The sequence below is a fragment of the Excalfactoria chinensis genome, chromosome 16, assembly GCF_039878825.1.
Source record: "Excalfactoria chinensis isolate bCotChi1 chromosome 16, bCotChi1.hap2, whole genome shotgun sequence".
NCBI classification, from domain to species: domain Eukaryota; kingdom Metazoa; phylum Chordata; class Aves; order Galliformes; family Phasianidae; genus Excalfactoria; species Excalfactoria chinensis.
The window spans coordinates 6,693,124-6,717,332 of record NC_092840.1 but is presented as its reverse complement, the minus strand read 5'-3'; the positions used below and the strand labels follow the sequence as shown (position 1 = coordinate 6,717,332).

Sequence of the window (24,209 nt, the reverse complement as noted above, 5' to 3'; positions counted from 1 at the left end):
ACAGAAATTTGCCAAGCCGAGGCTTCTTCCTTGCCCCCTCCCCCAGTCTGAAACCTAATGTGCAAAATCTATTTATTTCAAGCGAGGAAATGTGTACAGTCTAATAGACATCCTGCGATGTATTTAAGCGAGTTTGCAACTGGATTATTATTATTATTTGGGATTTTGTTGTTTTTTTGGTTGTTGTTTTTTTTTTCAATTTATTATTTGTTTTTATGAGTTTCCTCCTTAATGGCCGCTGTAGTATTTGTTGGAGTGAAAAGAAACACGTTGTGACGGACGCGAAGGGGGCAGTGAGGAGGAAGTGGAGGAGCTCCCACAGCTTTCTGGTTCCGTGACAGGTTGTTTTAATTCACGGTGTGAAAATAAAGGGCTTCCTTTAAAAGGGGGCAGCTACAATGGTTTGCAATAAATGAATTATTATTTTTTTAAGTTCCTTAAAAAAAAAAAGAAAAAAGAAAAGAAAATTTCTGCTTTGAAGATTTAGGATTTCTGCTTTTTTTCTTTTTTTCTTTTTTTTTTTTTTAAGCAAATTTATAAATTTAGGGATGTTTTGTGCACATAGAATCCGTCACCAGTATGTATCTTGTTTTGAAGCAAGTGTTTTTGTTGTGGATGTGTCATGCTGTATATATTTGTTCATATTTTTGTGAATTGAATACTATGTACCATTGTATTATAGTAACTTTTATAAAGCAAACCATAAATATACTGACTTTTCTTACAGAAAAATTACGTTGTGCTTCATGTGTAGTCAAGGCTTTGTGCCCCCGGACTGTGCTGGGAACCAGGAGAGCTGAAAGTATCCATCATGGCGGGCAGGAACTGCAGTTAAGCATCGTCACACAGAGAAACATGTGAGCTGTTCAAGTTTGTAAACTCAAAGCTACGTTAGCATTAAGGCTGTGACACAGCTCTGCATTGAAGTGAAGCCCCCCGTACGTGGCTGGTGCCGGAGCAGCTGCACCACGTGTGTGCCTGCATAGGATCCCACCTTTAGAGATACCAACTTCAATATTTTCTGGCCCTGAGTTTTGGAAAAAGAGATGCCCAAGGGGTGGTGGATGCAGCAGCTGATAGAGAAGGAAAAGAAACTTACGCTGCTCTGCCTTCTCCTAGTTTGGCTCTTGCTGACTACAATGGGGAACGGACCCATGGGGATGGTGCTGCCAGGATTTGACCTGGGGGGCCGGGGCTGCCGGGTGGGCTCACACTGTGTCCCAGGAGCCTGAGCCATGGGCTCCACTCAGGGCTTTGCTTCCACACTGGGAGGTGAAGGGAGCTGTGGTGGGTGCTGTGGGGATTCAGAGTGCAGGTGTGTGCCAGCACAGAGATGCAGGGACACTGAGCACCCTGAGATGTTCTTCGGCTGTTCTGAGGTCTGCAGGTCCTTCAGGGAACATTCAATGAACGGTTGGATTGGAAAGGACCTGAAAACCCACCCAGTTTCAACCTCTGCCAAGGGCTGGTTGCCCTCCACTGGAGCAGGTTGTCCAGAGCCCCATCCAGCTGGCCGTGGGCACCTCCAGGGCTGGGACACCATCAGCAGGTATTCATTAGCAAGGAGTGTTGGGTATGGCTGACACAAGAACAGCGGTTCCTGGTACTGAACCTGGAGCTTCAGCTCCTCCCTGGCCCCCAGTGACCACAGGACAGACTCAGCAGCACTCAGCTGTGACAGACGGGTTTATTGTGGCAGTGGGGAGAATCCCCATGCAAGGACTGTGACAGCACCCAGGAGGGCAGGCAATGGCCACAAACCCAGCAACCTCTTCTTGAGACTGGAGATATTCCACCCTTTGTTAATTCAGGAGTTCACAGTTCCTAGAGCAATGCAGCATTACATAAATTGGTTCATCTCATTCTAGAATGCTGAGGCTACCCTAAAATCATGACTCAAGATTGAACATACACACGTGCCATGAGTCTGCACTGTGCTTGGGATTTGGGGGCTTGAATGGGGTTGTGCTGGGGTGACGGCATTGGCCACGTTCCCTCTCCCATGCAAAGCTGGGTCCCCTCCTTGCCCGTCACAGCTTGGCAGCAACATCCTGTTTGTCACATGTAAGTTTGGGCTGTTGACAAAGCACAGCCAGTTCCCACATTGATTATGATTCAGCTCACTGTCGCCCAGTGCTGGGGCAGTCTGCACACCGCCCCTACATGCGCTTGGTCTCTCCGTTGGGGTTCAGGACAGTCAGGTTGCCTCGAGCATCCTGGTCAATTTCAATGGCTTCAAACAAGGACTTGAAGTTCCCGGCACCAAAGCCCTGTGGGAGGATGGTGTTACACATGTTATGCCCTGAGGGCTCATTGCAGCATCTTGGTGCCGTGAGGTCCTCAGGCTGCCTCTCAATGCTAAGGCCGCCTCTATTACTTTTAGCAGTGAATCCCTCCAACCGACCTGGTGGTTGTGCCGCTGGATGACCTCCAGGAAGACCGTGGGTCTGTCTTGGACTGGTTTGGTGAAGATCTGGAGCAAGTATCCCTTCTCATCAAAGTCCACCAGGATTTTCAGTTCCTGGAGACAAACAATAGGGAAACAGCTCTGAGATCCAGCAGGGAACAAGGGGATGGCCTCGCATCGCCCTGCCACATTCAGCCCACCTCCAGCTTGTCAATGCTCTCCTTCACTTTGATCTTGGCGGTTTTCAGCCTCTCCCGCAGCAGTTGGTAGTAGCTGGATGGCACGTCCATGAACTGCATGCCGCGCTGCTTCAGGTTGGTGATCTGCAAACAGGGAGCTTTGGGTCGGGCACGTGAGGACAGGAGGCATTGGGATGCAACGCGATGCTTCCCCATTGCATTGTCCCAAGCGGTGCATGAGGACCTGTCCCACTCTGTCCCTTTGGGCCCGGCGTGGAGGTGGCCACCACACGGCTCTGTGAGGCATCACCCCCTGTGTTGTGGCCCCGAGTGGGGCTGCCCTGGGGGCACTCACCGCCGAGATGATGTCGGAGGTGTTGAGCGCGATGTGCTGCACTCCGGCCCCTCCGTAGTAATCGATGTATTCCTGCAGGGAGATGTCTCACTGCGGTGGCAGTATGGCTGCAGCGCCGGCGCCATCCCATCTCCTTCCCCCAGCCCTGTGCTGGCGGTGACGGCCCAACCGCTGTGCTCACCTGAATCTGGGATTTCCTCTTGCCATTCGCCGGCTCGTTGATGGGCATCTTGATGGTCTCCTCGTAGTTGGTGACCACGATGGAGCGCAGGGCGCTGAACTCAGTGTGCAGCTGCTTGTCATCCACCGACCAGAAGCGGTGGAAGAGGAGGTTCTTCTGGTACCTGCCCACCCACAGCGGCCATGTTGGAGCCCCTCGCACTAATGAACCTCTGCAATTGCCCTCGGCCTCCTCCCAGCCTGCCCTGCTCTCACCAGTCTGCCACCGGCACCATCTGCAGGTCGGGCTGGTTCCCCACCACATGGTCCACGAAGCTCAGCTTGCCGCTCGGCCTGCAGGGACACAAGGCAGCACTCAGACCTGATGGCAGCCGGGTAGTGGGATCCATCCCCACATTGGGACCCTGTGCTACTCACAGCCTGGGCAGCAGCGGGTCCCTGAAGAGGGGTGCGTGGTACCCAGGCAGGAAGAGCCCTTTGTAGTTGAGCTTCTCCACCAAGGTGTGCGTTGTGTCACCGTACTGCGGAGGGGAGGAAGAGGCTCTGTGCCCACTGCTGCAATGGACAGACCCCGCTGCGTGTCGGGGGGCTCAGTGCCCTCATCACTCACCGTCTGGATGATGGCGAATTTCACCTTCCCAAACTTGTCCTCTTCCACCCAGGGCTCCTTCACCACCACAGCTCCACGCTCCTTGGCTTTCTGGGCAGAGGAGAGTGCCCGTCCTGCCACGTGCCCCCAGGGCCCTTCCCACGCCAATATGGGGACGATACCCAGCAGCCCCAGACTCACCGTTTCAGGGCACCCGCTGCACCTCGCGTGTGCTGCCTACCTGCACGATGAAGTCACAGTCCTCCACTTCGAAGGCCACGTCCTTCACACCATCCCCGTGCTTCACCATGTGCTCACCCATCTCTACCGACAGCCGACGTCAGCGTGGGGACACTGCAGGGCGCCCTCACCCCCAGCCCCAGACCTACCCTCATTGCCTGGATTGAGCGCCGACGAGAGGACGAAAATGATCTGGGGTGGAAGAGGACGGGAGGAAGGGTTGGTGATGGGAGGAAGGATCCCCCCAGCAATGCTCAGCGCATCCCAACGCGCTGCACACCTTGTCCTGCTTGATGACGTGTGACACCACCTCCCTGCTGCCGGTCTCCAGCCCGCGGTACGCCAGCTCCTCGAAGCCCAGCTTGTTGCAGTAGTAGGAGGCGGCCTGCAGCACAGCGCGGTGTGTGCATGGCTGTGCGGTGTGTGTGATGGCACTGTGTGCTCCCAGCACAGCCTTGCAGCCCGTTCTGTGTGCGGTGACGCATTTTTGCTTTTCCTTTGCATTTCTGCCCTGTGTGCACCCCCGGCGTCCACCCCCCACCTTGCGCAAGGGCCCAAGGCCGTGGCCCCAGGCCAGGGCTGCTGTCAGCACACACACACGGCCCCGCCATCCCTCGGCAGCCAATGGCCACCGCCGCCACCCCTGCGGCCCCCTACCTGCTTGGCATTGCCCACCCAGAAGGTGATGGAGTGGAAGTGGATGAAGCGGCCTCGCTGGTGCTAAAGGGAAGGGGAAAAGAAGTTGTGCGGTTCCTCCAAGTGGAATTCTTCACAACGTGATTCCTGCCAGTGCACCCCACTGACATGGATGTCACCCTGCCCCCCACCCTGGTGATTTTCTGGAGTGTTTTGCATGCAGGCTGTTCTGCACGCGGGGCACGGCGCTGGCTCCGGTCACATGGAGCAAAGTGGCTGCAAAGCACCCAGTTGTCAGCCTGGAAGTGAGCCCAGGGGCACCTGGTCCTATAGGAACATGCAGCAGCAGGTTTGGGTTTGGGGTTCGGGTCACAGAGAAGGAGCTGGCAGCCGCAGCCCAAACCTGCAGCCCGTCCTCATTAACCCCGCAGCGTTAACGATTCACCTGCAGCAAAGCGCCCAGCGCCGCTCCACCGCCACACCGGGAGCAGCCACGGGGCTCCCAGCGCCGAGCACAGGGCGGGATGTCCCCAAAGCAGGGAGACACTCACCTTTTCCCCTTTGTCCGTGTACGTCGTCTGCAAGAGAAGCGGGAGAGGCGGCGAGTGAGCGTGAGGCCGGGGGGAGCGCAGGGGGTTTCCCCCATAAACGCCCCGTTCTGTGCCCGCTCCCCGGCCCTCACCATGCCGTGACCCTGCAGCGTGACAGCAGCAAAGAGAGCGCGACCCTGAGCGCGGGGCTGATATACAGCAGAGCTGCTCCTCCTCCATCGCACCCCGCCCCGAGGGCACTGCCCCGCCGCCGGGGACAGCAGGGGTGGCCGCGGGACAGCTGGGCGGCACCGTGTCACGCACCGCTGGTGCATCATCCCATGGCAACGACACCGCGCTGCCGCTCCTGGGGCGGCACGGCCATAATGCTGTCGCTCTGTGGCAACGGCACCGCTGTGTCAGCCCCGGCACCGCCATCACCGCCATCACCGCCATCACCGCCATCACCCCCCGGCAGCGGTTCTCGGGGTCACTCTCGGCCGCCCCGCAGCCCCCCACGCCCCGCCCCTGACCACGCCCCCAACGTTTATGCCCCGCCCCCTTTGCGCTTTGGCTCCGCCCCCAACGCTCTCTCCTCGGAATGCGGCACTTCCGGTCGCCGTGACGCACTTCCTGCCGCCGCGGCACGGCGCGGTGCCGCCATGTCGGAGGCCGGTCCGAGCCGCGCCATGACGCTGAGCGAGGTGCAGCAGCTGGTGCGGCGCAAGGACGAGCTGGAGGCGCAGATCCGGGCCTGCTACCAGCTCCTGGAGGACGTGAGCGGGGCGCGGGGCCGGGCGCGGGGCTCGGGGCGCTGCCGGCGGCTTCACCGCGGCCTTTCTCCCCTCAGCAAAAGGGCGTGGGCACGGACGGGCCGCTGGTGGACGCCGAGGGCTTCCCCAGGGCCGACATCGACCTGTACCAAGTGCGCAGCGCCAGGCACAGCATCGCCTGTGAGTGGGGCGGGACGGGGGGGGAACGGCGTGTGGGTGTCGTCAGGGTGGGAAGGGCTCGGGAGGATCCGTCGCTACGTGCAACGAAAGGAGGAGGTCAGGTCGGCCTCTGCTCCGGGTAACGGCGATGGGACGAGAGGTGGCAGCTGCTCGGGGAGGGGGGGGGGTGTCACCGTCCCGGAGGCACTGAGGGGCTGTGGGGGTGCACTGAGGGACACGGGGTGGTTGTGGCGGTCGCTGTTGGTCCTTTTGAACCATCGCGATGCTCTGATTCTGCTCCTCACTGAGCTCGTGCCACCCGCAGGTCTGCAGAACGACCACAAGGCTCTGATGAAGCAGGTGGAGGAGGCTTTGCACCAGCTGCACGCTCGGGAGAAGGAGAAGCACGCCAGGGATGAGGCTGAGGCACGGGCTGAGGCCATGAGCCAAAGTCTGCCGCCTGCCTTCGCCAAAGTCAACGTGGTGACACCAGAGTCTCCTGCCAGCATCTCGGTGTGTTGCTGGGGCTGGCAGTGGGTGGGAAGGGCTTCTTTTGGACCTCGGGAGGGGAAATAAGAGGATGCATTGCTTACTTTTCTCTGCTGACAGGCAGCCATAAGCTGTGAGATACCGATTATTGTTATTATCCCACTCACACTTTCTTCATTTGAAGTGTTTGCCAAATATTCATTCACCTTCTCAACCAGTGTAGTCATTCTTCAGAGCACCCGTGGAGGGAGCTGCCCACTTGTGGCACTGCCACTGGGGTGTCCCTGTGAGCTGGCTTGTCCCTGCGTTGGGATCAGGAGGTGCGTGCTGTCTGCTGCATCGTGGCACCATGCAGCTCTTATAAAGCTTCTCTGTTCATTGCAGCTTCATCATTTAGGGCAGAAAAATGTGTGTGCACTTGTTTCTAAGGACACGGTATGGTGTTCAGTTGTCTGAGTGGTGGGAAGGGTGGTGTCCTAGCGCAGCCTGTGTGTCTGGAGGAAAGCTGCTGTGAGCAGGCAGTGTTACCTGTCATCAGAGATCACAGACGCTCAGCTGCTTTCTGTCTGCCCAGGGCCTGCAGGTGGATGATGAGATTGTGGAGTTTGGTTCCGTCAACGTGAACAACTTCAAGAGCCTGCAGAACATCGCCACAGTGGTACAGCACAGCGAAGGGGTGAGTTTGTTTCTGCTGTAACTGCATTCTCTTACCTCTCCAATGAGCCACAGCGTTTACTGTGGAATGGCCAGAGAAGCCACCACAGTCATTGGGTTCTTCATAATGGAAACGAGAGAGCTCATCTTCTTTCTTTTGCTTCTCCCAGAGGCCTCTGAGTGTGACTGTGATCCGCAACGGCAAGCAAGTGCACCTGGGGCTGACTCCGAAGCGCTGGGCTGGGAAGGGCCTGCTGGGGTAGGATGCCAGTCAGAGTGGAGGGGGCTCTTATCAGCTCAGGGCACGTCTCCTGCAGGAGGGCCAGCTCTGTGCTTCGCTCTGTGCTGCTGCCTGCTCTGATGTGTCTCACAGGCAGAGTCCAGCTGAGAGCTGGGGTTGTCAATTTAGTACTCATACGGGATGATGAGTTGTATCAAGCATGGCTATGGGGCTGAAGATCTCAGTGGCTACTTCCTCTAGTAGAGGAAACCAATGGAGGAGGGCTGTGGTTGATCTGATTCGCGCTGTGTCGGATCATCTGAGCTTCTTTCGGAGCTGAGACTTAAATGTTTTCTTCCCCACTCTTCTTTTTCAGCTGCAATATCACTCCATTGCAAAGATGACCACTGCTGGGAAGACAATAAAGATGAAGCTTGTGCCTGCTTTCTGGACTCTGATTTGATTTGAAAGCTTGCCCTGTGACCTTTGTTTTTGCTGAAATGAGTGTTTCAGGGGCTGTGACCCCTGGGTGGCTGAGCTTGCAGGTTCTGAAGAGGTTCTGATGGAGCAGGGCCTTAATGCAGTTGGAATTGCACTGGTTTGTGAGGAGCAGCTCACAGAGTTGCAGGAAGTGGCTTCTCATCTCTTGTGCCTTGCGTCAGTTTGGAGTAAGGCTGGAGTGTAACTGGGATTTCACTTGATACAGATTTGGAAGAGCATAAAGTGCTTTTATTTGGTGATAACGTGGCATTCCTTTTTTTCCTCCTTGAAGTTCCTCACTTGAACATGCTGTAAAACAAGATAGAAAGACCTGGAACAGTTCTTCCTTCTTTAACTTAATAGAACACAGTCAAAAAACACGCAGATCTGGTACTTTAACTCTCTAATGTGACCGTAGCAATTGGAAATCACCAAATAAGAGCAATTTTGGAGTACCTAATTATTTTAATATGTTAATTGTCATGTTAATTGGGGGTGATTATTCCTGTCTATAAGGTTGTTTCCAGTTGAACTTTGAAGTATTCATCCCGATGAATAAAGCTGAGTAATGTCTCTCTCCCTTCTTGTGGAAGTTGCTGTTTGGGGCAGTAATTGCAGGCCGGGTCAGGTAGGTTAAAAGCAGGTCTGCAGAGACATGAAATCAGTCTCCCCTGACCTTCAGCAGCCAAAAGTTTGTCTGGTGCAGCAAAGCAGGTTGTAGTTACAAGCATGTAGATGAATGGTGCACTGCAGCTCTAATGTCAGAGCCGGGCCTTGGCCATGTGTGCTCGGGGTATGTCTGCCTGCCCCACGTGTGCAGCTGTGGCCTGAGCTGCAGGTGGATCTGGGTCTGTGTGCTGGTCCAGAAGAGCAGCTCATGGGACGTTCGTGGCCTTTGTGTATGTGCCTCCTGGGATCAAATGCCCTAAAAAGTCCTGGCTGTCTCTATTGCTCATACAGTGAGGTTAGTGGGTCATCCCAGCACAACGGAGTGTGTTAACTCCTGCTCTCAGGGATCTCATTTCCCTGTCACTGTGGAGGATGTCTGTGCTGTGACATTCGTAGCTCTGGGGCTTTGTAGAAGTGCGTGTCCTATTGCATGTCCTATTGCATGTTGCACTGCTCCTGTTGGCGGTAGGACTGGATCAATTCCAGCAAGTGAAAACAGTTCTGTTGCAAAACAGAGAACGGTGTTTTGTGTCTGTCCTGCTTGTTCACCACCGATCGTTCCCAATCTGCTTCCTCAGGTCAGATCTTTGCTCTTTAAGCCATAATTCCCTGCTCACCCGATGCAGCGGTTTGGAAGGAGCGCGTGGCAGCTCCTCAGGTTGCTGCGATGGGTTGTGCTGATAGCAGAATTGCTTCCCTCTCCCAGCAGGGCAGCAGGATCGTGCTGGGCAGAAGGAAAAACAAATTAGGTTTAGAAATTGTTACTATTTGAGCTTAATAGCAAGTCTGAAATCAGCAGCTGGGAGAGCTGATTAGGAGGCAGCAATGGCTCGGGGTGGTCGCTTGGAGCCACAAGCCCATGTGGGCATCATCCTGATGGAGTGCTTTAACAGAGGGTCGGTGCTGCCTCTATAGGGCAGAGGGACATAGGAGGGGACATAGGAGGGATGCAGAGCGGACGAGCCCCTCTCGGTGCTTTCCGGTCTGTTGCTGGCAGCAGCCGTTGAAGCCGTTGCCCAGGGAACAGAGGTTGGATGCAAACAGAAACCTCAGGCGCGGGGAGAGCCGATCAGAGCTGGGCAGCAGAGCGCTGCTGGAGCTCAGGGAAAGGGTTAATGGGACTGGAAGGTGCTCCAGGCCCATGGGATCCGGCTTCCTGCATTCCCAACCCTCCTCCTGTGGCCAACTGAAGTAAAAACGTTTTGGCAGCTTCTTGGAGCGAGGCTGGAGGTAAAGATGGATGGTTCAAGTGACACTGCACTGAAGGAGTCGTCCCCAGATGGATGGATGCACCGGGAGGCAGCAACGCCGCCCCAGCAGGTGAGGGCAAGCTGTGCCTGGCGCAGGGAACCTGGACCCCATCCCAGCACTGGGACAGTTTGTCACCAATGTCCCCTGGGGACACAGTGGGGATCCCACGCTGTGGTGTCTCCCTTCACTTGGGGATGGGAGCAGAAACAACCCTATGGGTGTCATTTGGAGCTACAGATTGGAGAGCTCAGGTGAATGGCAATTTCCATTCGGCTCCTCCCTTTCCTCCTTTTGTTATTAGGTGTTATTATTTGTTACTGCTCTGCACAGGTTCAGCCCAGCTGTGAGTATTTGCTGAGCACCTGTGCTGCCCCTGAGTTCTGCGTGTGATGTGATCCCAGCCCTGGGCTGAATGAAACGTTACCTGACCTCACCTGAAACCATGGCTACAGCATCCATGCTGAGCTCGCACCATGGAGAAAGCAAGGGGCCCTGTGGGAATAGGCCAAAACTGATCTGGAGCCACAAGAGAAGGGACTCGGAGCAGGGGAAGCCTCCTCGGATCCCCCCGGGACATTTAATTCATTTATGAGAAGCAGTGGGATTTTTTCTGCTTTCATTTTTCTACTGCTCACCAGTTCAGCACAATTCAGGGGATCCCTTTGTTGTCTCTCAGCCCCATCCCAGGACACCATTCCCTGTTTTTCACCCCATTTTGCCATCACGCCTTTATCCATCAGTAACTGGCGTGTAGGATGTGGCCAGGGGAACCAGCAGAAAGAGCAGCTCCAGGTCTGGGAGCAGAGCGGACCCCAACCTCTCTCCCTTCCCAAGGACCCCACGGCTGCTGCCCAGGAAGATGGAAATGCTGCAGCAGTTGCACCCCGGGGGGCTCCTGGAGAGCTGGAGGAGCACAGCAGTTGTCCCAGCCGTGTGTGGGGTGCGCAGCCTGGCCTGCTCTTCCAGGGAGAGAAGCAGAGCTGCCACCCTATTGTGAGTACTACTGGGCAGGAGAGCAGCGCTGGGGCACCATGCTCTGCCCTGTTACCTCAGGGGACTTTGGGGAATCCTTTTCCCTACTACTAAGAACTTCTCCCCGCAGAGCCTGTCCTGGGCGCTGGGCTACAACAGCAGCCTGCCTGTGCACAGCATGGAGGATGGGATGCTGCTGTACGCCTGTGCCCACACTGCAGTCATCCACGATGTCCGAGGCAGCAGGCAGTACCACCTGCAGGTCTGTGGGCCTCTTCTGTCCCTGAGTGCCTTTCTGCCATCCCTGGGCCTGGTGAGGTGGCCATGAGGGTGATTTGGGGCTGCTCAAAGTGGGGCTGGGGGGAGGAAAATGGAAGAGTCTAGAGTGGGAAAGTGGAAAATTGCTCCAGCCGAGCAGTTCTAGGGCTCTCAAGTGCTTCTCTCCTCCTTCCCAGGGCCACGCAAATGCCATCTCGTGCCTGTGTGTCAGCGAGGACAGGCGCTGGGTTGCCACTGCTGACCAAGGTCCGGACCCTTTGATCATCGTGTGGGATGCCTTTTCCGGGTGAGCCTCCATTCAAACCTCCCATATCCCTCACAGTGATGACACTGTCTGCTTTGCACCCATCCCCACAGGCAGCCCTGTCTGCACATTCTCCCAGGTGCACCCATGAGGTTTTTTCCACGCAGGATCCCGGTGCGCACCATCTTTGACAGCCATGCCGGCAGTGGGGTCTGTGCTATCGCCATCTCCCGGGATGCAAAGTGTTTGGTAACCATCAGTGCTGGCACGGTGCAGGTGGGGTATTTCCTCTCTGTGTTTCCTTTTCCAAGGCGTTTCTTGTGGCTCTGTGTGTCGGTGGCTTCTTTCTTGCTAAACCTTTGGGGGATGGATTGGGATCTCACTAAACGGAACGGTGCAGAGCTGAGGGAGAAGGTCTGAAGTTGGGATGAGAACTTCTGATTGCTGTGCTCACACAAAGGCAGCTCCTCACACTGCTTCCTGAAACTAAGCCGTCCAGCCATGCTGGGCTCTCCTGCTCCAGCCTTTTTAGCCCCGTGATCTGCAGCTGGAGGGGTCGGAGCTCACCCAGCCAAGCTGGGAACTCCCAGCAGGCCACAAAGGTCTGGTTTGTCCCCATTCCAGAGGGTCTGTATGTGGAGGTGGACGTATCCCGATGAGAGCCCCGTGTGTGATGTGGAGCTGAGCCCTGAGTTTGGCTGCCAGGTGAGGGACTCGGGCACCACACCTTGCTCTGTGAAAGAATAAGCAGGAAACATCACCGCTTGCCAATAACATCACTCTCACCTTTTGGTTTCAGGATTTTGTCATTTTTAACCCCCAAAATTCCTACGAGTTTGTCAGCAACAGCAAAACCCAGGTGATATTTTATCTGTGGGTGAGTAGGACAGCAAACAGTTCACCTCCTGGTACCCAACGTGCTCCCAAGCTCTTCCTCTCGTGCTGCCGTGGGTGTTGGGGCATCTCGTGGTGGTCACAGCTTCTGGGAGAGGAGCAGGGTGGGGAGATGCGTTTCTGTGGGCTCTGGGAGATCACAAATGTCCTTGTGTGGGTACATGCTCTGCTCTCCCCACAGGGTGATGCTGGTTTGCAGTACAGCACCCCTCCTTTGACCAAGCAGGTGAGTGCGTGGGGAGCCATGGGGATCTGCAGCAGCCCTGTGTCCCTTCCTGTCCCCCTGTGCCAAAGCGGTGGCCATGTCCCCAGAATGGGTTTTCTAAGGGGACAAGCAAGATTGCCCGAGAGAAGGTCAAGAGCAGCATCTCCCACATACATCATCTGTATCACAGAATGGGTTGCTGAAAGCCCATCCAGCTCCAACCCCTGCTGTGGGCAGTGCTGCCAACCACTAGATCTGCTTGCCCACGGCCCCATTCAGCCCGGCCTTCTGGGGCTCTACTCCCAGTGGCTGCATGCTGGCAATGGACCCACCATGAGGCAAGGAGGGAACGTCACGCTGAGAAACCAGACTGGAGAACCAGCACCCGGCTTTGACCGGCCATTGCTCTCCCCGCAGACCTTTGGCAGCGCAGTGGGACACTTGACCCAGTCGGCTTTCCACTTCAACGCCACGCAGGCGCTGACGGGCACCTCGGCTGGGAAGGTGGTCGTGTGGGATGTGGAGAGAAAGTGGGGGCCAGCCGAGGGCAGGCTGCGTGGTGTGAAGGCCACCAAGCTGGTGCCGCTGCAGGAAGAAAGCCTGACAGTGCTGGTGGTGCTGGAGAGGTACGGAGATGGCTCTGTCCCTACGTACAGTCCTTGGGAACCTCGGGGCTTGGCCGTGGGCTCGGAGCTGCCTCCGGGGCTCTGCCGGCAGAGGGAGCAGACGGTCTCCGAGCAGCCCCGGATGGGGCGCAGCGCCCGGATCTTCTGGGCAGATGAACTCCGTGCTTCCTTTCTTCCAGCTGCATAGTGACAGGGGATGTGAGAGGCCAGGTGAAGTTCTACAACGGGCAGCTGCAGCTCCTGGCCTGCTTTGACCACAGTGGTACGAGTCCCATTCGGTCCATCTCCTTCTCCAAAGCCCCTCCAGATCCTCCTGGTTCCTCTTCTACCATCATCCAGCCCTTCACTGCTAGGTGAGCATCCCTGTGTAAATGCAGCTCTTCTGCATCTTTCAGCACTGGTCACAAACTGGGTGTCCCCAGCACATCCCCAGCTATGAACTGGGTGCCACGTCCCAGTGCTGGAGAAGAGTTAATGCTGGCATGGGGACAGCCAGCTGGGCACGGAGCCGAGCAGCTTGTCACGCAGCTGGTACACCACACAGGGCTAATGCTGAGCCCATGGCTCCTACTGAGCCCCTTAATCCCCTGCTTAACCCCCCCCCAGGTGGCTATTTCCAGTTGGATTTTATCACTGCTGGGTGAGATAATCCAGCCAGTGTTGAGGAGACTGCATGGCTTGGGGGCTTTGGGCAGCACCACAGGGAGCCTGAGGAGCTCTGGGAAATCTGCAGACCAGATGCTGTGTGCTGGGGCTGCAAAGCACATGTCCGTCAGTCCTGCCTGCAGTTCTGCTGGCAGCATCTATCTGTCGCTGCTCATCTTTTCCAAAGAGCCACGTGGGATCCCAGCAATGGTGACACGAGACAGGACTACCCAGAACCCTCAGTCACTCATTTCTTTGTCTTCACATGGTAAAAGCTGCCCAGATGTCTTTCTTCTGCCCTGAGTACTGCAGTAGAAAAGGGAACTGGCTCCAGTGTCTTCTGCTGGAGACTCCTCAGGTCACAGTGTCACCTGTCTTCCAGGCCAAGACGTCTTTGCATACTATATATTACAACCTATCATGATTGTCCAGCTAAGTTGCAAAAAAGCAACTGTTCAGTGTTGCTCAGAGGGATACAAGCCAGCTAGTCTGATTCATCTAATTCTGTGTCTCTCACACCAAACAGGAACTTTATCCTTTCAACCTCTGATGCAACAGTGCTCCGTGTTGCGACAGATGGGGCAGACTTTGAAAAAGTCATGGAAGAAGCCAAGCAAGCAGTGATGGCCATTGCATGCCACCCTCAGCAGGCATGGCTTGCCATGGGCAGTCACTGCGGGCTGCTGAAGGTGTGGGACTACCAGCAGCCCCAGCTCCTCACGAGCAGGATATTCCCCAGTGCTGGCATCCAGTGCCTGTCCTATGATCCTGCAGGTATCTTGAAGCTGTGACATCCCCAAGTACCAAGCATGGAGGTGGGAGCGTGTTGGGATTGCTTTCTGCTGTGCTTTGCAGGCTCCTTCCTGGCTGCTGGTTTTACTGATGGCAGTGTGCTTGTCCTTGATGCCATTTCCCTGCTGTCCTGCTGCGAGGTGCTCAGGTTCTCACACGGCCCCATAACACACATCCGCTTCTCCCATGACTCCAAGTACCTCGCAACTGCTGTAAGCTTGCTCACTCCTTCCTGAGGTGTACACGTGTAGGTGCTGCTCCTGGTGCAGCCTAAGAGCTGGGAATTGCCATGGGATCATACTGCATTGACTTCTGTGCTCTCGTTCCAGGATGAGAAACAGGCAGTGACCGTTTACAAGAGGGTTCTGCAGAACGAGCGTAGGTGCTGGGAACACCTGGCAGGGCTGCACTCCCACTACAAGCCCATCCGGAGCATCCTGTTTGGGATCCAGCTGGATGGCAGTGAGCCCCGGCTGCTGAGCCTTGGGGAGGACCGTCAGCTGGTATGGCCATGGGAGGACAGTGCAGGGCTTTGGGCTTGAGCTGGGGCTGGAGGAGAGTGTGGAGGGACACTTCCCATCAGTTCCAGGTTGTTTGTCAGTCTGGCACTGGGACAATCTGCAGTTGGGAAGGTCTGGATTTGGGGATGTTCACTCTCAGCAGCTGCTCCATGTGATGAATCCACCAGGTCTCCTGTGATGGCAGGTCACTGCGCTTCCTGGTCTTTCCCACAGATTGAATATGACCTGAGCAGCAGCAGCAAGGACCAGCTGGTGGTCCTGCACAGACATCGTGTAGAGCAGGATGCTGTGCCCCTCTGCTTGGCCTGGTACCCGCAGTTCAGCACCGAGTCCTTCATCCTCACAGCCAACAGCTGCTACAAAATGAAGCTCTACAATGCAACAACCAAAATGTGCAGGTAGAGAGCCTTCCTTCTAGGAAAGTCATGGCTGCAAGTCGCCTCAGTCTGCCCATGGACTTGGGCTGCAGCAGTTGGACATGAGATTATATGATTGATAGGAGCCCACAGAAGCAGCAAAGAATGATCTCTGAGCACTACGTTTCTCTCTTAGCTCTGGTGTGGTCCCTTCTGTGCAGGGGTTCTGTTCTATCCTAGTATTACAGAGCCATTGCACACACACCTTCCCTTATCCACCCATCCTGGTGCACCACAGCCATTCAGACATGGGAATACGTTTTGTGAGAATGGGTGACAATGTTGTTTGCCTTTAGAAAGACTCTTCTGGGACCAACCTATGGCTCACCACTGGAGAAGATGCAGATCCTCCCAGAGAGTGCTGCCCAGCCCCAGAAGCACTACCTGGCATACATTACCAAGGACAAGGTGTGGGACACCGACTGTCTGCCCTCTGTGTGTTTGGAGCATTTTGGGCTTGGCTGGTGGCTGAAGGAAACCTGCCCTTGTAGGGACAAGAGAAGTGAACATCTGCAGGATGGAAAGTCCTTGTTTTAGACAAGGCTGGTCACCGAGGGCATGGTGTTGGTTCAGCCTTCCTGTGGAGCTCCTGCCCTCACCATCTGCTCTTCCCATACAGGTGGGCCTGCAGATTCTGCCTGTTGATGGCAACCCCCACAAGTCCTCAGCTTTCATTTGCCACCCAGATGGTGCCTCTGACCTGGCTGTCTCCTATGATGGGCGCTACATCTTTACGGCCGGGGGGAGTGACCGCTCCGTTCTAAAGTGGGAGGTGAACCTAAAGTGAGTACCACAGAATGGGGAAGGGAGCCTGGGAGTGGCTTTGTGCAACTGCTTCATGCAGCCAACAGTCAGTGGGAGCTGACCTAGCCACTGGTGGCTGTGGTCAGTGGATGAGCACCTATAAAATACTGCTGTCTGGGAAATGCCAAATGCCAAGACATGGGGGGATGTCTGGTCCTTGTGAGAGCCTGGCTGCTGTGATGGGGATTGCCCAGGGTAGAAGATCAGGAGGGAGCGTTTGGTATAACAAGTATGTTCTCCAAAATGGGAGAGGCCAGCATTTGTGAGGAAATCCCTGCTGCGTTTGAAGGCTGGATTTAGCACAAGCTGCTGTAATCCCCTAAAGCTTTGCTTACATTAGTAAGAGGACTGCAGTAAATGGAGTGGCTGAGGTGTCCTGGGTGCTGGCCCATGGTGCCAGAACACGGGCTTCTGTTGCTTGCCTCGTCAAGGAGAAGAGTTACCTGATGGGTGCACATTGCAGAAGGGAGCAGCAGCAGCCAATGACCTACAAACAGCTGTGGTCTCCTGTTTTTACCTTTGGGGTGCGCTGACCCTGTGAAATGCCCTTCATCCTCCTATGAGGAAGGCACCAGAGCTAAGAACAGGGTGGTTCCAAGTAAGATGGCTCCTGCAGGTGTTGCTCTCAGAGCTGGAAGGTGCAGAGCTCACTCACTTACTTCTGCATACCACAGCAATGAGACCTGGCTGCAAAGGCAACAGGCTTATTTATTTTCTTTTCCACTTTGTGTGGCTTAAGCAGTCGGGGGTCAGAATAAGCGACGTTTTAAGGAAGGCAGTAGAATATAAACGATCCTTCTTTATAATGGTTGGCCAGAATCCAGGCAACGCTGAATTTCTGTGTAATTTGTTTTTGGAACGGAAGTCTTGATGAGCTAATTATCATTTTATTGCTGCTCCTGGCATCTCGTGCATCTCCACTGTGTTTAATACCCAAATAATCATGAAAAAAACCTACAAATCTAGCAGAAACTGAAGCAGCACTACAGAGCAGTGCATCGGAGCTGCAGGCCTTCCACTGGCACTCAGGCTGCTTTGGTTTAATGTGAGTAGCACCTGTGGCACCGTCACTTGCTGAGTTATGGGGGAAGAATGTGGCAGATTGAGGAATGGGGATCTCGGCTTTGTGTGGTTTCTTGCAAGCACCAAACCCCAGCGCTCCGCATGCTCAAAATGCTGATCTAGCCAATTCATCTCCCTCAACGTCTCTATAAGGAAGCAGGAAAACAAAGTGCCAGACACCCTGCTCAAGTCCATGGAAAAGCTGTTGGCTCCCCGCCCTGTGCTCATTCCACTAAACAAGGAGACCATTCAGCAATAATTAATTCCCACACTGTGCTATTGTATGTAAAACCTGGGTATGAAATATGCTGTAGAAGTGCAGGCTGGTGATAAAATTGCGCGTGGTTCAAAGCAGTGCCTCCCCTTCCTGCATTCTGAGGCCTGGGGATGCTGTTTATTTATTGAAAGTGTCTCCAAACAATGACTAGAAAGGGAAATGAGAATTCTCTCCTCGTGTGAACCCTTCCTGCACCGCCTTCTTTCTGTGCCAGTGCCTTGGAAGCTGCTGCATCCCTGGGTGGGGAGGACCTGGTCCCATTCTACAGACTGCTGGAGGGCGGCCAGGACGGTGAATTCTTCAGGGTAATTGCACTCACTGTGATCTTCGTGCTGCAACATCTGGTTGGAGTTTAAGATTCATTTATACAGGCCTGACATTTCTTTATTTTCTGTCCAGATCGCCTTTAACAGCGGTCTCATTGATAAGACTGTTAGGAAATCTTAAACGAAGCCTTATCTTCCTCGCCTGTTGGTAGCTGAGTTTGACAGTACCCGCTTGAATCCCTTGCAGGAGCTGGAAGACTATTTCTACTATGTGCAGCTGTGCAACCAGGGCATTGATACGCTGGAGACCAGGCAGGTGTCAGCATACATTCCCCTGGAGGAAATTCCTTTTGTAATGAGAGCAATGGGATTTTATCCATCAGAGGAAGAGGTCAGTCCTTTGCTTTTGTTTTGTTTTGTTTTTGCAAGAATGACTGCATTTCAGATTGGACATTAGAATGAAATTATTCTCCTAAAGAGCTGCCAGACACTGTCATGGGCTGCCCAGGGAGGCAATGGGGTTGCTGCTCCTGGAGCTGTTCAGGAAACGTGGAGCTGTGGCACTGATGTGGCTAGTGGGCATAACAGGCATGGATTTGGTGATCTTAGTGGTCTTTTCCAGCCTTAATGGTTCTGTGATTTACTGAGTGCCCTAGGGCCAGATTCAGACCTTAGTTATACTGGATGGCTTCAGGGAATATCCACTGTGCTTTGGTCTCTCTGTGACTTCCAGGAGTGTTTGAACTTCTTCACTTCTTGTTGGGTTGTGTGCTGAGGCTGTGGCTATTAGGAGTATCACCAGGTCGGGTCTGAACCCTCCATGCAGTACCACTGCGGATGGGAACACTCAGTTCTGTGATTTGGGGCGTTGAGAGAGCATCTTTTTCTTGTTCTGTCTTGGGCTGCTGAAAGAATAATTTTAGATGGAGACAGCAGCCTTTATTCCCATGGAACTTAAAGCTCTTTCATAACTGATAACTCTGCAGACACTCCCTCTGAGCTTGCCTTTCAGGCTGCAGCAGTGCAGCTTCCTAGCGAACATTTCTCAAAAGCTTTTCAGCCTCTAATTTTACAGCAGGCAAAAGACAAGCGATTTGATAAGGGTTCTGCTGCTTCTCTCTTTGTAGCTGTTTCTACAAGGCGGTTTGCATTGTACACGGACCTCATTTGTAATGTTACAACCTGGCAAAAGGGCAATTCAAACACATGAAAAAAAAAAGAAGAAGAAATTACTGAGTCTGATGCAAGGAGCTTTAAATAACAAGCTCCTCAAGCCACCTACAGCCCTACAGTGCACAAGGGGCTCCCGGGGGAAGTAGCACATCACTGTGTTCCTCCCCCCCCCCCACTCCCCAGGGATGTTCTTCCAAGCAGGAACTGCTTTGTCCTTGTGTCAGGCTGTGGTGTCATTCCCTTGCAGTTTGTTCAAACTTCTCCTCGGCTCATTGCATTTTTGCCTCCTGGGGACACAGAGAATGTATTCCTCTGGGAAATGTCTCGGGAAGAATAACTGTTAGCCCTCCACTCAAATCAAAATCGCAGCGCTATTTCAGGAATGGAAATAAGTGCTAAACTGCTGCTAAGTGTAGGCAACCAACAATCTGCTTCCCAAGGCAGGCAGGACAGCATTAGAATACAGAAAGTCTGTCTCCCTTTGGAGTGTTTTAATAAAGGAAAAACAGAAGGGAGAAAAAAAGCAGCTTGGACTGGGTAGCGAGGCTTTTGGGAATTGGTGTTTTTCCTTTGTAGTTCAGTGGGGCTGATATATTTATCCCAGATCAGCTAGAGCTGACTCAAATTGGTGATTCTCGTTTGCTACAGGAAAAAGGGAAAGCTAAGGTTTCCCTCTTCCTTGGGCTTCATTCAGTGGAAAAACTTGTGACAAAGGCCCAACACCGAACACAAAGTTCTCCCCAGGGAGGTCTTGCATCAGCTTCCCCTCCTGGAGCAGCATGTTCAGTGCACACCGGCATGGGAAACTCTTTGTGTTTGTGTGAGGGGTTGCTCCACTGGGCATGAGCACACAGAGGGCACTGAGCAGAAGCCCTAAGAAAACCACAGGCACCAAGCACCGCTGCTCACCCAGGAGCAGAGCAAAAGATGCCACCGTTCCTGTCAAGGAGGGTGTGATAAGGGGGCACGACCGTTGGTACCTGCTAGGGGTATGTGCAGCCTGCTTAGGTCAGGACTCTGTGCACATACTTCTCTGGTGGGCTGGTGTATTTACTGCTCTGTGGTTTGCTGCCTGCGGTCCCCAGAGTGCAGACGCAGCTGCAGTAAGGGTACGGGTGACAGCTGCAGAGTCACGGGGTGCTCTCATCACTCAATCCCTGGGGAAGGTTTCTTCCCCATCTCACATCAGTAACATGTAACATCCAGGGCAAAATGCTTTTCTAGTAGGGACAGGCCAGAATTCTGCAGGCATTACACTGTTGCATTAACACAATTTCAGGCAGATCAATCTAACTGACCCTTGCTTAATTCTGGAATAACTCACTGGCTCCACTGAGGACAACTACACACTAATAGAGGAAATCCAAAATAACTACATATCTGCTACCCCATCTTTAGCTGAGGTTGTAAGGATGAGCACATAACTGTTGGCCATGTCCATCCTCAGCTGCTGAGCTGACGGCTGTGGCTGTGACACCTGCAGTGCCAGCACACACAGTCACAGTGCGCTGCCATTTGTGGCACTGGAAACTGGCCCGATGCCCTTCAACAAGCAGATGCATAACAGTCTTTCTTGCCTCCATTTTCAGATCGAAGAAATGATGAATGAAGTAAAATTCAGCGAGTATGTGGATAGCGGAGAACAAGTGACAAAAATCAATTTAGGGGATTTTATCAAACTTTATATAAACCATCGGCCTGCATTTGGCTTGTCAATGAAAACAATACGACAAGCGTTTCAGGTCCTTGGTTATGACAATGGGAATGGTGACAAAGTTATTGACAGAGGAGACTTGCTGATGCTCCTTCAGTGCAGGGGTGAGTTATTTCTTTTCTGATATTAGTTTTACGCTTGCTGGTTCTGCCTTCAATTTCAGAATGTATTCACTGCAGCAAAAAATTAATGTGAAACTATAGCTTGGTAACCAGGGCAGGCACTGGGGGCCACCTGCCCTAGGATTTTAAATTGAATGAGCACGTCTGTTGTCTCAGCTGTACTTCTCTTGCTGCTCTGGAAAGCTCTGCTGGCCTGAAGGATCTCGTCTACTAAATGATGAGTGTGGAACTTGGCAGATCATATCTGCTTCCAGTACAACCCCATCCAAATTAGCATGATCTTCACCAGTCACAAAGGCTGGTTCATAGAGAACTGGAGAAGAGAAGGAGAAGAAAGGAGGGATGAAAACGGTCAGTCTTGGGCTGAAATCTGAAAAGATGTGTTGGTTTAATTCAGCTGAATCAGAAAGAATGTCATAAGAATACATATAAAAATACTTACAGCCAATGCCAGAGTGGCAGACCCTGTACTCCTATTGGCATGCTCCTGCTGTCAAAAAAGGGAGATTTTAGTGCAGCTGAGCACTAAAATGGGTAAAGGGAAGTGCTTCTTTTACTCGGTACATCACCCAGTAATACTTGCAACAGAGATCCGTGTAAACCAAGGACTGAAGCAATGTGGGAAAGGTTAGTTATTTATATGTATGGTGTGAACATCCATAAATAGATAATTAGATAGGGTAGAACAGTTTCATAACAGATCTATAACCTCATGCTTGAGGACACGAACCAGCCACTAGCTAGGAGCAAACACTGTGTTCAGATCTCCCAGAATATTAGATTATGACTTTCCTGCTCTGTCTTTTTCCTCCTCTGTGCAGAAACAGCTGCTGACATAGGCACAGGCCTACATGGTCCGTGTTTTGTTCTGGGCCAGGGATTCTTCAGTGGGAACAGAAGCTCAGACTCCTGCAAGCACAAAGTAGTCTCAAGAGCTGTTAAGCAGTTTCTCTATTGAATAGATACTTTTGTTCCAAATTCACGCAAGACACAAGAACCATCTTCCCTAGAACTAATGCTTTCCAGTGCTAGGATCACATGTTTCAATTAGTTACATGGTCTGCGCCTTAGAAAAAACAAATCTTCCAAACTACCCTATTTTGTTTGTTCACAGTTCTTGCTCAGGTTGCCTTGCAGTTTTTGTGTTAATGACACTGTAACCCAAGGGGCTGGTTTTGTTTTAATGCACACAGGAGAACATATGATGGAGGGTGAGCTGGCGCTGTATCTGTCTGCCCTGCTGGGCAGGCGTCCAACAGGAGGAAGATCTGACCTGGACGTACGTGATCCCTCAGGTATGAGATTAGCATTCTGCACTGCACGGAGGCAGGACTGATTCAGTTCCCAAACAAAATGATTTAAGTTGCAAGCCCTTTACCCTGTTAGGCCAAGAGCTGTCAAAAACATTCAGGACTGCAAGAACAGATATAGACCATAGGTTGTCCTTCATCCATGCAACAGTGGGATGGGTGTACCTAAAAATAAACGAACAAGAAACTACAGCTGGAACCTGACAGGATTACACTGCTGTTTATCTGCTGGCTTGGAACTGGAACTGGAAACACGGTGGAAGGTTTACACACCAAAGACAAAAAGGAATTCTACCATATACAAATTACAGCATTGATTTAATCCAAGCAGCAGTACACACTGTAACAGGATGACCGCATTTGTGGACGTTTCATGTCCTAACCTACACCTGCCTTGATCAGGAACCCTTGTGCTGCACGCACACAGTGCAGCCCCTGCATACCTTTGGGACTGTAAGATCACATCAGACCAAAGGAGTGTAGAAGCTGTCTTTGGTCCCTTGACTCTTCTGAGGTATAGCTACCCACTGCAAAGTGAGACAGCCCACAGACTTGACAGTGATTCCCTGATGACGTGTAATGTACTAAGCTAAAGTAAAACAGTACCTCATGATTACTGCATACACTGTTAAAAGCACTCCATTCGCTTATTGTTACTTATAATTTTGCTGTTCTGGAATGCCATTTTTACACTGCTCTTGTGTGTCTCGTGTTGTTGTCATTACTGCTTTCCAGATGCAGCAGCTTCGATGGAAGAAGAAATTCCAGAGGAAATCACAGCAGAGAGATTCACTGCCGGCATTCTTGGCCTATCCATTGCTGAGCCAGAAAAAAGAGCAGTAAAATGAGATGGATAATTCATCTATGAAGACTCAGGAGTGTAGCTGCCACGGTTTTCTACTCATTTCTATTTTCCAGACTCCTCAAGTACCTGTGAAATACATACTATGTATTTATTAGAAACTCTTGCATAGCTTCAGATTATCCAAACTCTAGGTTAGCTCCTTGTTTAGCACATGCCACAAGCCTATGGGATCAGACCTATTTCCCAATTGTATGTGTTCCTAATATTGTTCCTAATACACTCTGTCCCGCTGCAGCAGAAGGTTTTCATTTGGAAATCTCTTTGGAAGCACTTCTGCTGCCAGGGCATGGCTCACACCTCCAGTGCCCCCTGCCACAGAACTGGCTGAAATGTGGCCTGGGTAAACACGGTGCTTTCCAGGAAGGATCTTCGCAGAAAGCTGCATGAAAGCTCTGCTCTAAAGTCCTTAGTTCACTCAGGAGAACATCGGTCTGCAGGGGATGCTGGGTATCTGTAAGGCACGGCACAGTGTTTTGTACGCTGTCTTTTTGCATGGATCACCCAGCTAGAGCCATCCTAGTATTCTTTTCAGGTGGGCTTACACCAAACGCAGTCTATTCCCATTACTCTAAGGGGGGTATTCATGCTTAACACCCAAGAGCAAAAAAAATAAAGCTATATGGAAGTATTGATTATATACACTGGTAAATGTTCTGTGCAAAATGCTAGAACAGATTTGTAACTACGCAGACAAAGCTTCCAGCAAGGAGCACTGTGAGATACATTAAAACCAGTCTTCTATTTTGGCCTTTAAAACTTTGTTTTCCCTTCTGAAAGCAGCAGCTCTAATTAGCAGCGTAATACCGATGGGACGGCATCTCACAGTGTTTGTATAAACAGCATAATGAGGCTGACACGAGTTGCCGTGGAAAGATCAGTGAAGTGCTGTTGAACACGCTTCCTTCTTTACATCATCCTCGGCATCAATTTGAATAATAATGCGGGCCCTCCAGAAGCGTTCCTCTCAGCGGCAATGTTCTTTAAACAGAGATCGCTGCTACGAGCTCTGGAAGTGTCAGTGCTTGTGCAATGAGCACAGGGAGCTGTGCCTTGCTTTATTAGGAGGTCCAGCTCGGCGTGCCGGGCTCCCCAGGGCACGGTGCCGAACTGCTGGAGTCGAAGGAGCGTTCGGACAACGCTGTCAGACACGGTGTGATGTGGGGCTGTGATGTGGGGCTGTGATGTGGGGCTGTGATGTGGGGCTGTGTGAT

The 24,209-nt window shown here is 52.8% G+C and overlaps 3 protein-coding genes across 8 annotated transcripts; 2 read left to right on the top strand and 1 right to left on the bottom strand.

Moving 5' to 3' along the window:
- Window positions 1–1,659: 1,659 nt before the first annotated feature.
- On the bottom strand, window positions 1,660–5,583 carry HPD (4-hydroxyphenylpyruvate dioxygenase). Of its 2 annotated transcripts, XM_072351018.1 has the most exons (14): window positions 5,269–5,583; window positions 5,138–5,164; window positions 4,608–4,670; window positions 4,231–4,335; window positions 4,100–4,142; window positions 3,952–4,034; window positions 3,732–3,821; window positions 3,539–3,642; window positions 3,377–3,454; window positions 3,123–3,285; window positions 2,942–3,013; window positions 2,608–2,730; window positions 2,405–2,521; window positions 1,660–2,270 (listed from the first exon to the last, which is right to left on the bottom strand). In XM_072351018.1, exons 1-14 carry the CDS (start codon window positions 5,452–5,454, stop codon window positions 2,160–2,162), a joined length of 1,365 nt encoding a protein of 454 aa, XP_072207119.1. In that variant the 5' UTR covers window positions 5,455–5,583; the 3' UTR covers window positions 1,660–2,159. The 2 variants fall into 2 exon arrangements, with proteins under 2 accessions (XP_072207119.1, XP_072207120.1); XM_072351019.1 differs by lacking the exon at window positions 4,231–4,335.
- Window positions 5,584–5,729: 146 nt separating this feature from the next.
- Window positions 5,730–8,468, top strand: PSMD9 (proteasome 26S subunit, non-ATPase 9). Its single transcript, XM_072351065.1, has 6 exons — window positions 5,730–5,892; window positions 5,967–6,069; window positions 6,374–6,561; window positions 7,112–7,213; window positions 7,362–7,450; window positions 7,788–8,468. Exons 1-6 carry the CDS (start codon window positions 5,779–5,781, stop codon window positions 7,813–7,815), a joined length of 624 nt encoding a protein of 207 aa, XP_072207166.1. The 5' UTR covers window positions 5,730–5,778; the 3' UTR covers window positions 7,816–8,468.
- A 1,128-nt stretch (window positions 8,469–9,596) lies between these two features.
- Window positions 9,597–23,750, top strand: CFAP251 (cilia and flagella associated protein 251). Of its 5 annotated transcripts, XM_072351067.1 has the most exons (21): window positions 9,597–9,880; window positions 10,646–10,804; window positions 10,914–11,045; window positions 11,239–11,348; window positions 11,474–11,582; window positions 11,931–12,011; window positions 12,106–12,183; window positions 12,382–12,426; window positions 12,823–13,031; window positions 13,211–13,384; window positions 14,203–14,450; window positions 14,532–14,680; window positions 14,798–14,971; window positions 15,203–15,387; window positions 15,702–15,813; window positions 16,025–16,188; window positions 17,763–17,853; window positions 18,062–18,205; window positions 20,577–20,805; window positions 22,017–22,118; window positions 22,869–23,750. In XM_072351067.1, the coding sequence occupies exons 1-21, from the start codon at window positions 9,797–9,799 to the stop codon at window positions 22,979–22,981; spliced, it is 2,892 nt and encodes a 963-aa protein (XP_072207168.1). In that variant the 5' UTR covers window positions 9,597–9,796; the 3' UTR covers window positions 22,982–23,750. The 5 variants fall into 5 exon arrangements, 4 of the variants coding, with proteins under 4 accessions (XP_072207168.1, XP_072207167.1, XP_072207169.1 ...); XM_072351066.1 differs by having other exon boundaries at window positions 9,669–9,880; window positions 12,106–12,426; XM_072351068.1 differs by lacking the exons at window positions 10,646–10,804; window positions 10,914–11,045 and having other exon boundaries at window positions 9,669–9,880; window positions 12,106–12,426.
- The last annotated feature ends 459 nt before the right edge of the window (window positions 23,751–24,209 follow it).

What these genes read in the sequence shown, in the direction of transcription:
- PSMD9 (XM_072351065.1), top strand. Translation starts at nt 5,779, where the DNA reads ATGTCGGAGGCCGGTCCGAGCCGCGCCATGACGCTGAGCGAGGTGCAG. An exon ending in GCTACCAGCTCCTGGAGGAC is followed by an intron (nt 5,893 to 5,966) that starts GTGAGCGGGGCG and finishes TTCTCCCCTCAG; the next exon opens with CAAAAGGGCGTGGGCACGGA. An exon ending in TGGTACAGCACAGCGAAGGG is followed by an intron (nt 7,214 to 7,361) that starts GTGAGTTTGTTT and finishes TGCTTCTCCCAG; the next exon opens with AGGCCTCTGAGTGTGACTGT.
- CFAP251 (XM_072351066.1), top strand. Translation starts at nt 9,797, where the DNA reads ATGGATGGTTCAAGTGACACTGCACTGAAGGAGTCGTCCCCAGATGGA. An exon ending in GTGTGGGATGCCTTTTCCGG is followed by an intron (nt 11,349 to 11,473) that starts GTGAGCCTCCAT and finishes TTTTCCACGCAG; the next exon opens with GATCCCGGTGCGCACCATCT. An exon ending in GCAACAACCAAAATGTGCAG is followed by an intron (nt 15,388 to 15,701) that starts GTAGAGAGCCTT and finishes GTTTGCCTTTAG; the next exon opens with AAAGACTCTTCTGGGACCAA.
- HPD (XM_072351018.1), bottom strand. Translation starts at nt 5,454, where the DNA reads ATGATGCACCAGCGGTGCGTGACACGGTGCCGCCCAGCTGTCCCGCGG. An exon ending in CGCTGCAGGGTCACGGCATG is followed by an intron (nt 5,165 to 5,268) that starts GTGAGGGCCGGG and finishes CTTCTCTTGCAG; the next exon opens with ACGACGTACACGGACAAAGG. An exon ending in ATGGTGCCGGTGGCAGACTG is followed by an intron (nt 3,286 to 3,376) that starts GTGAGAGCAGGG and finishes GTGGGTGGGCAG; the next exon opens with GTACCAGAAGAACCTCCTCT.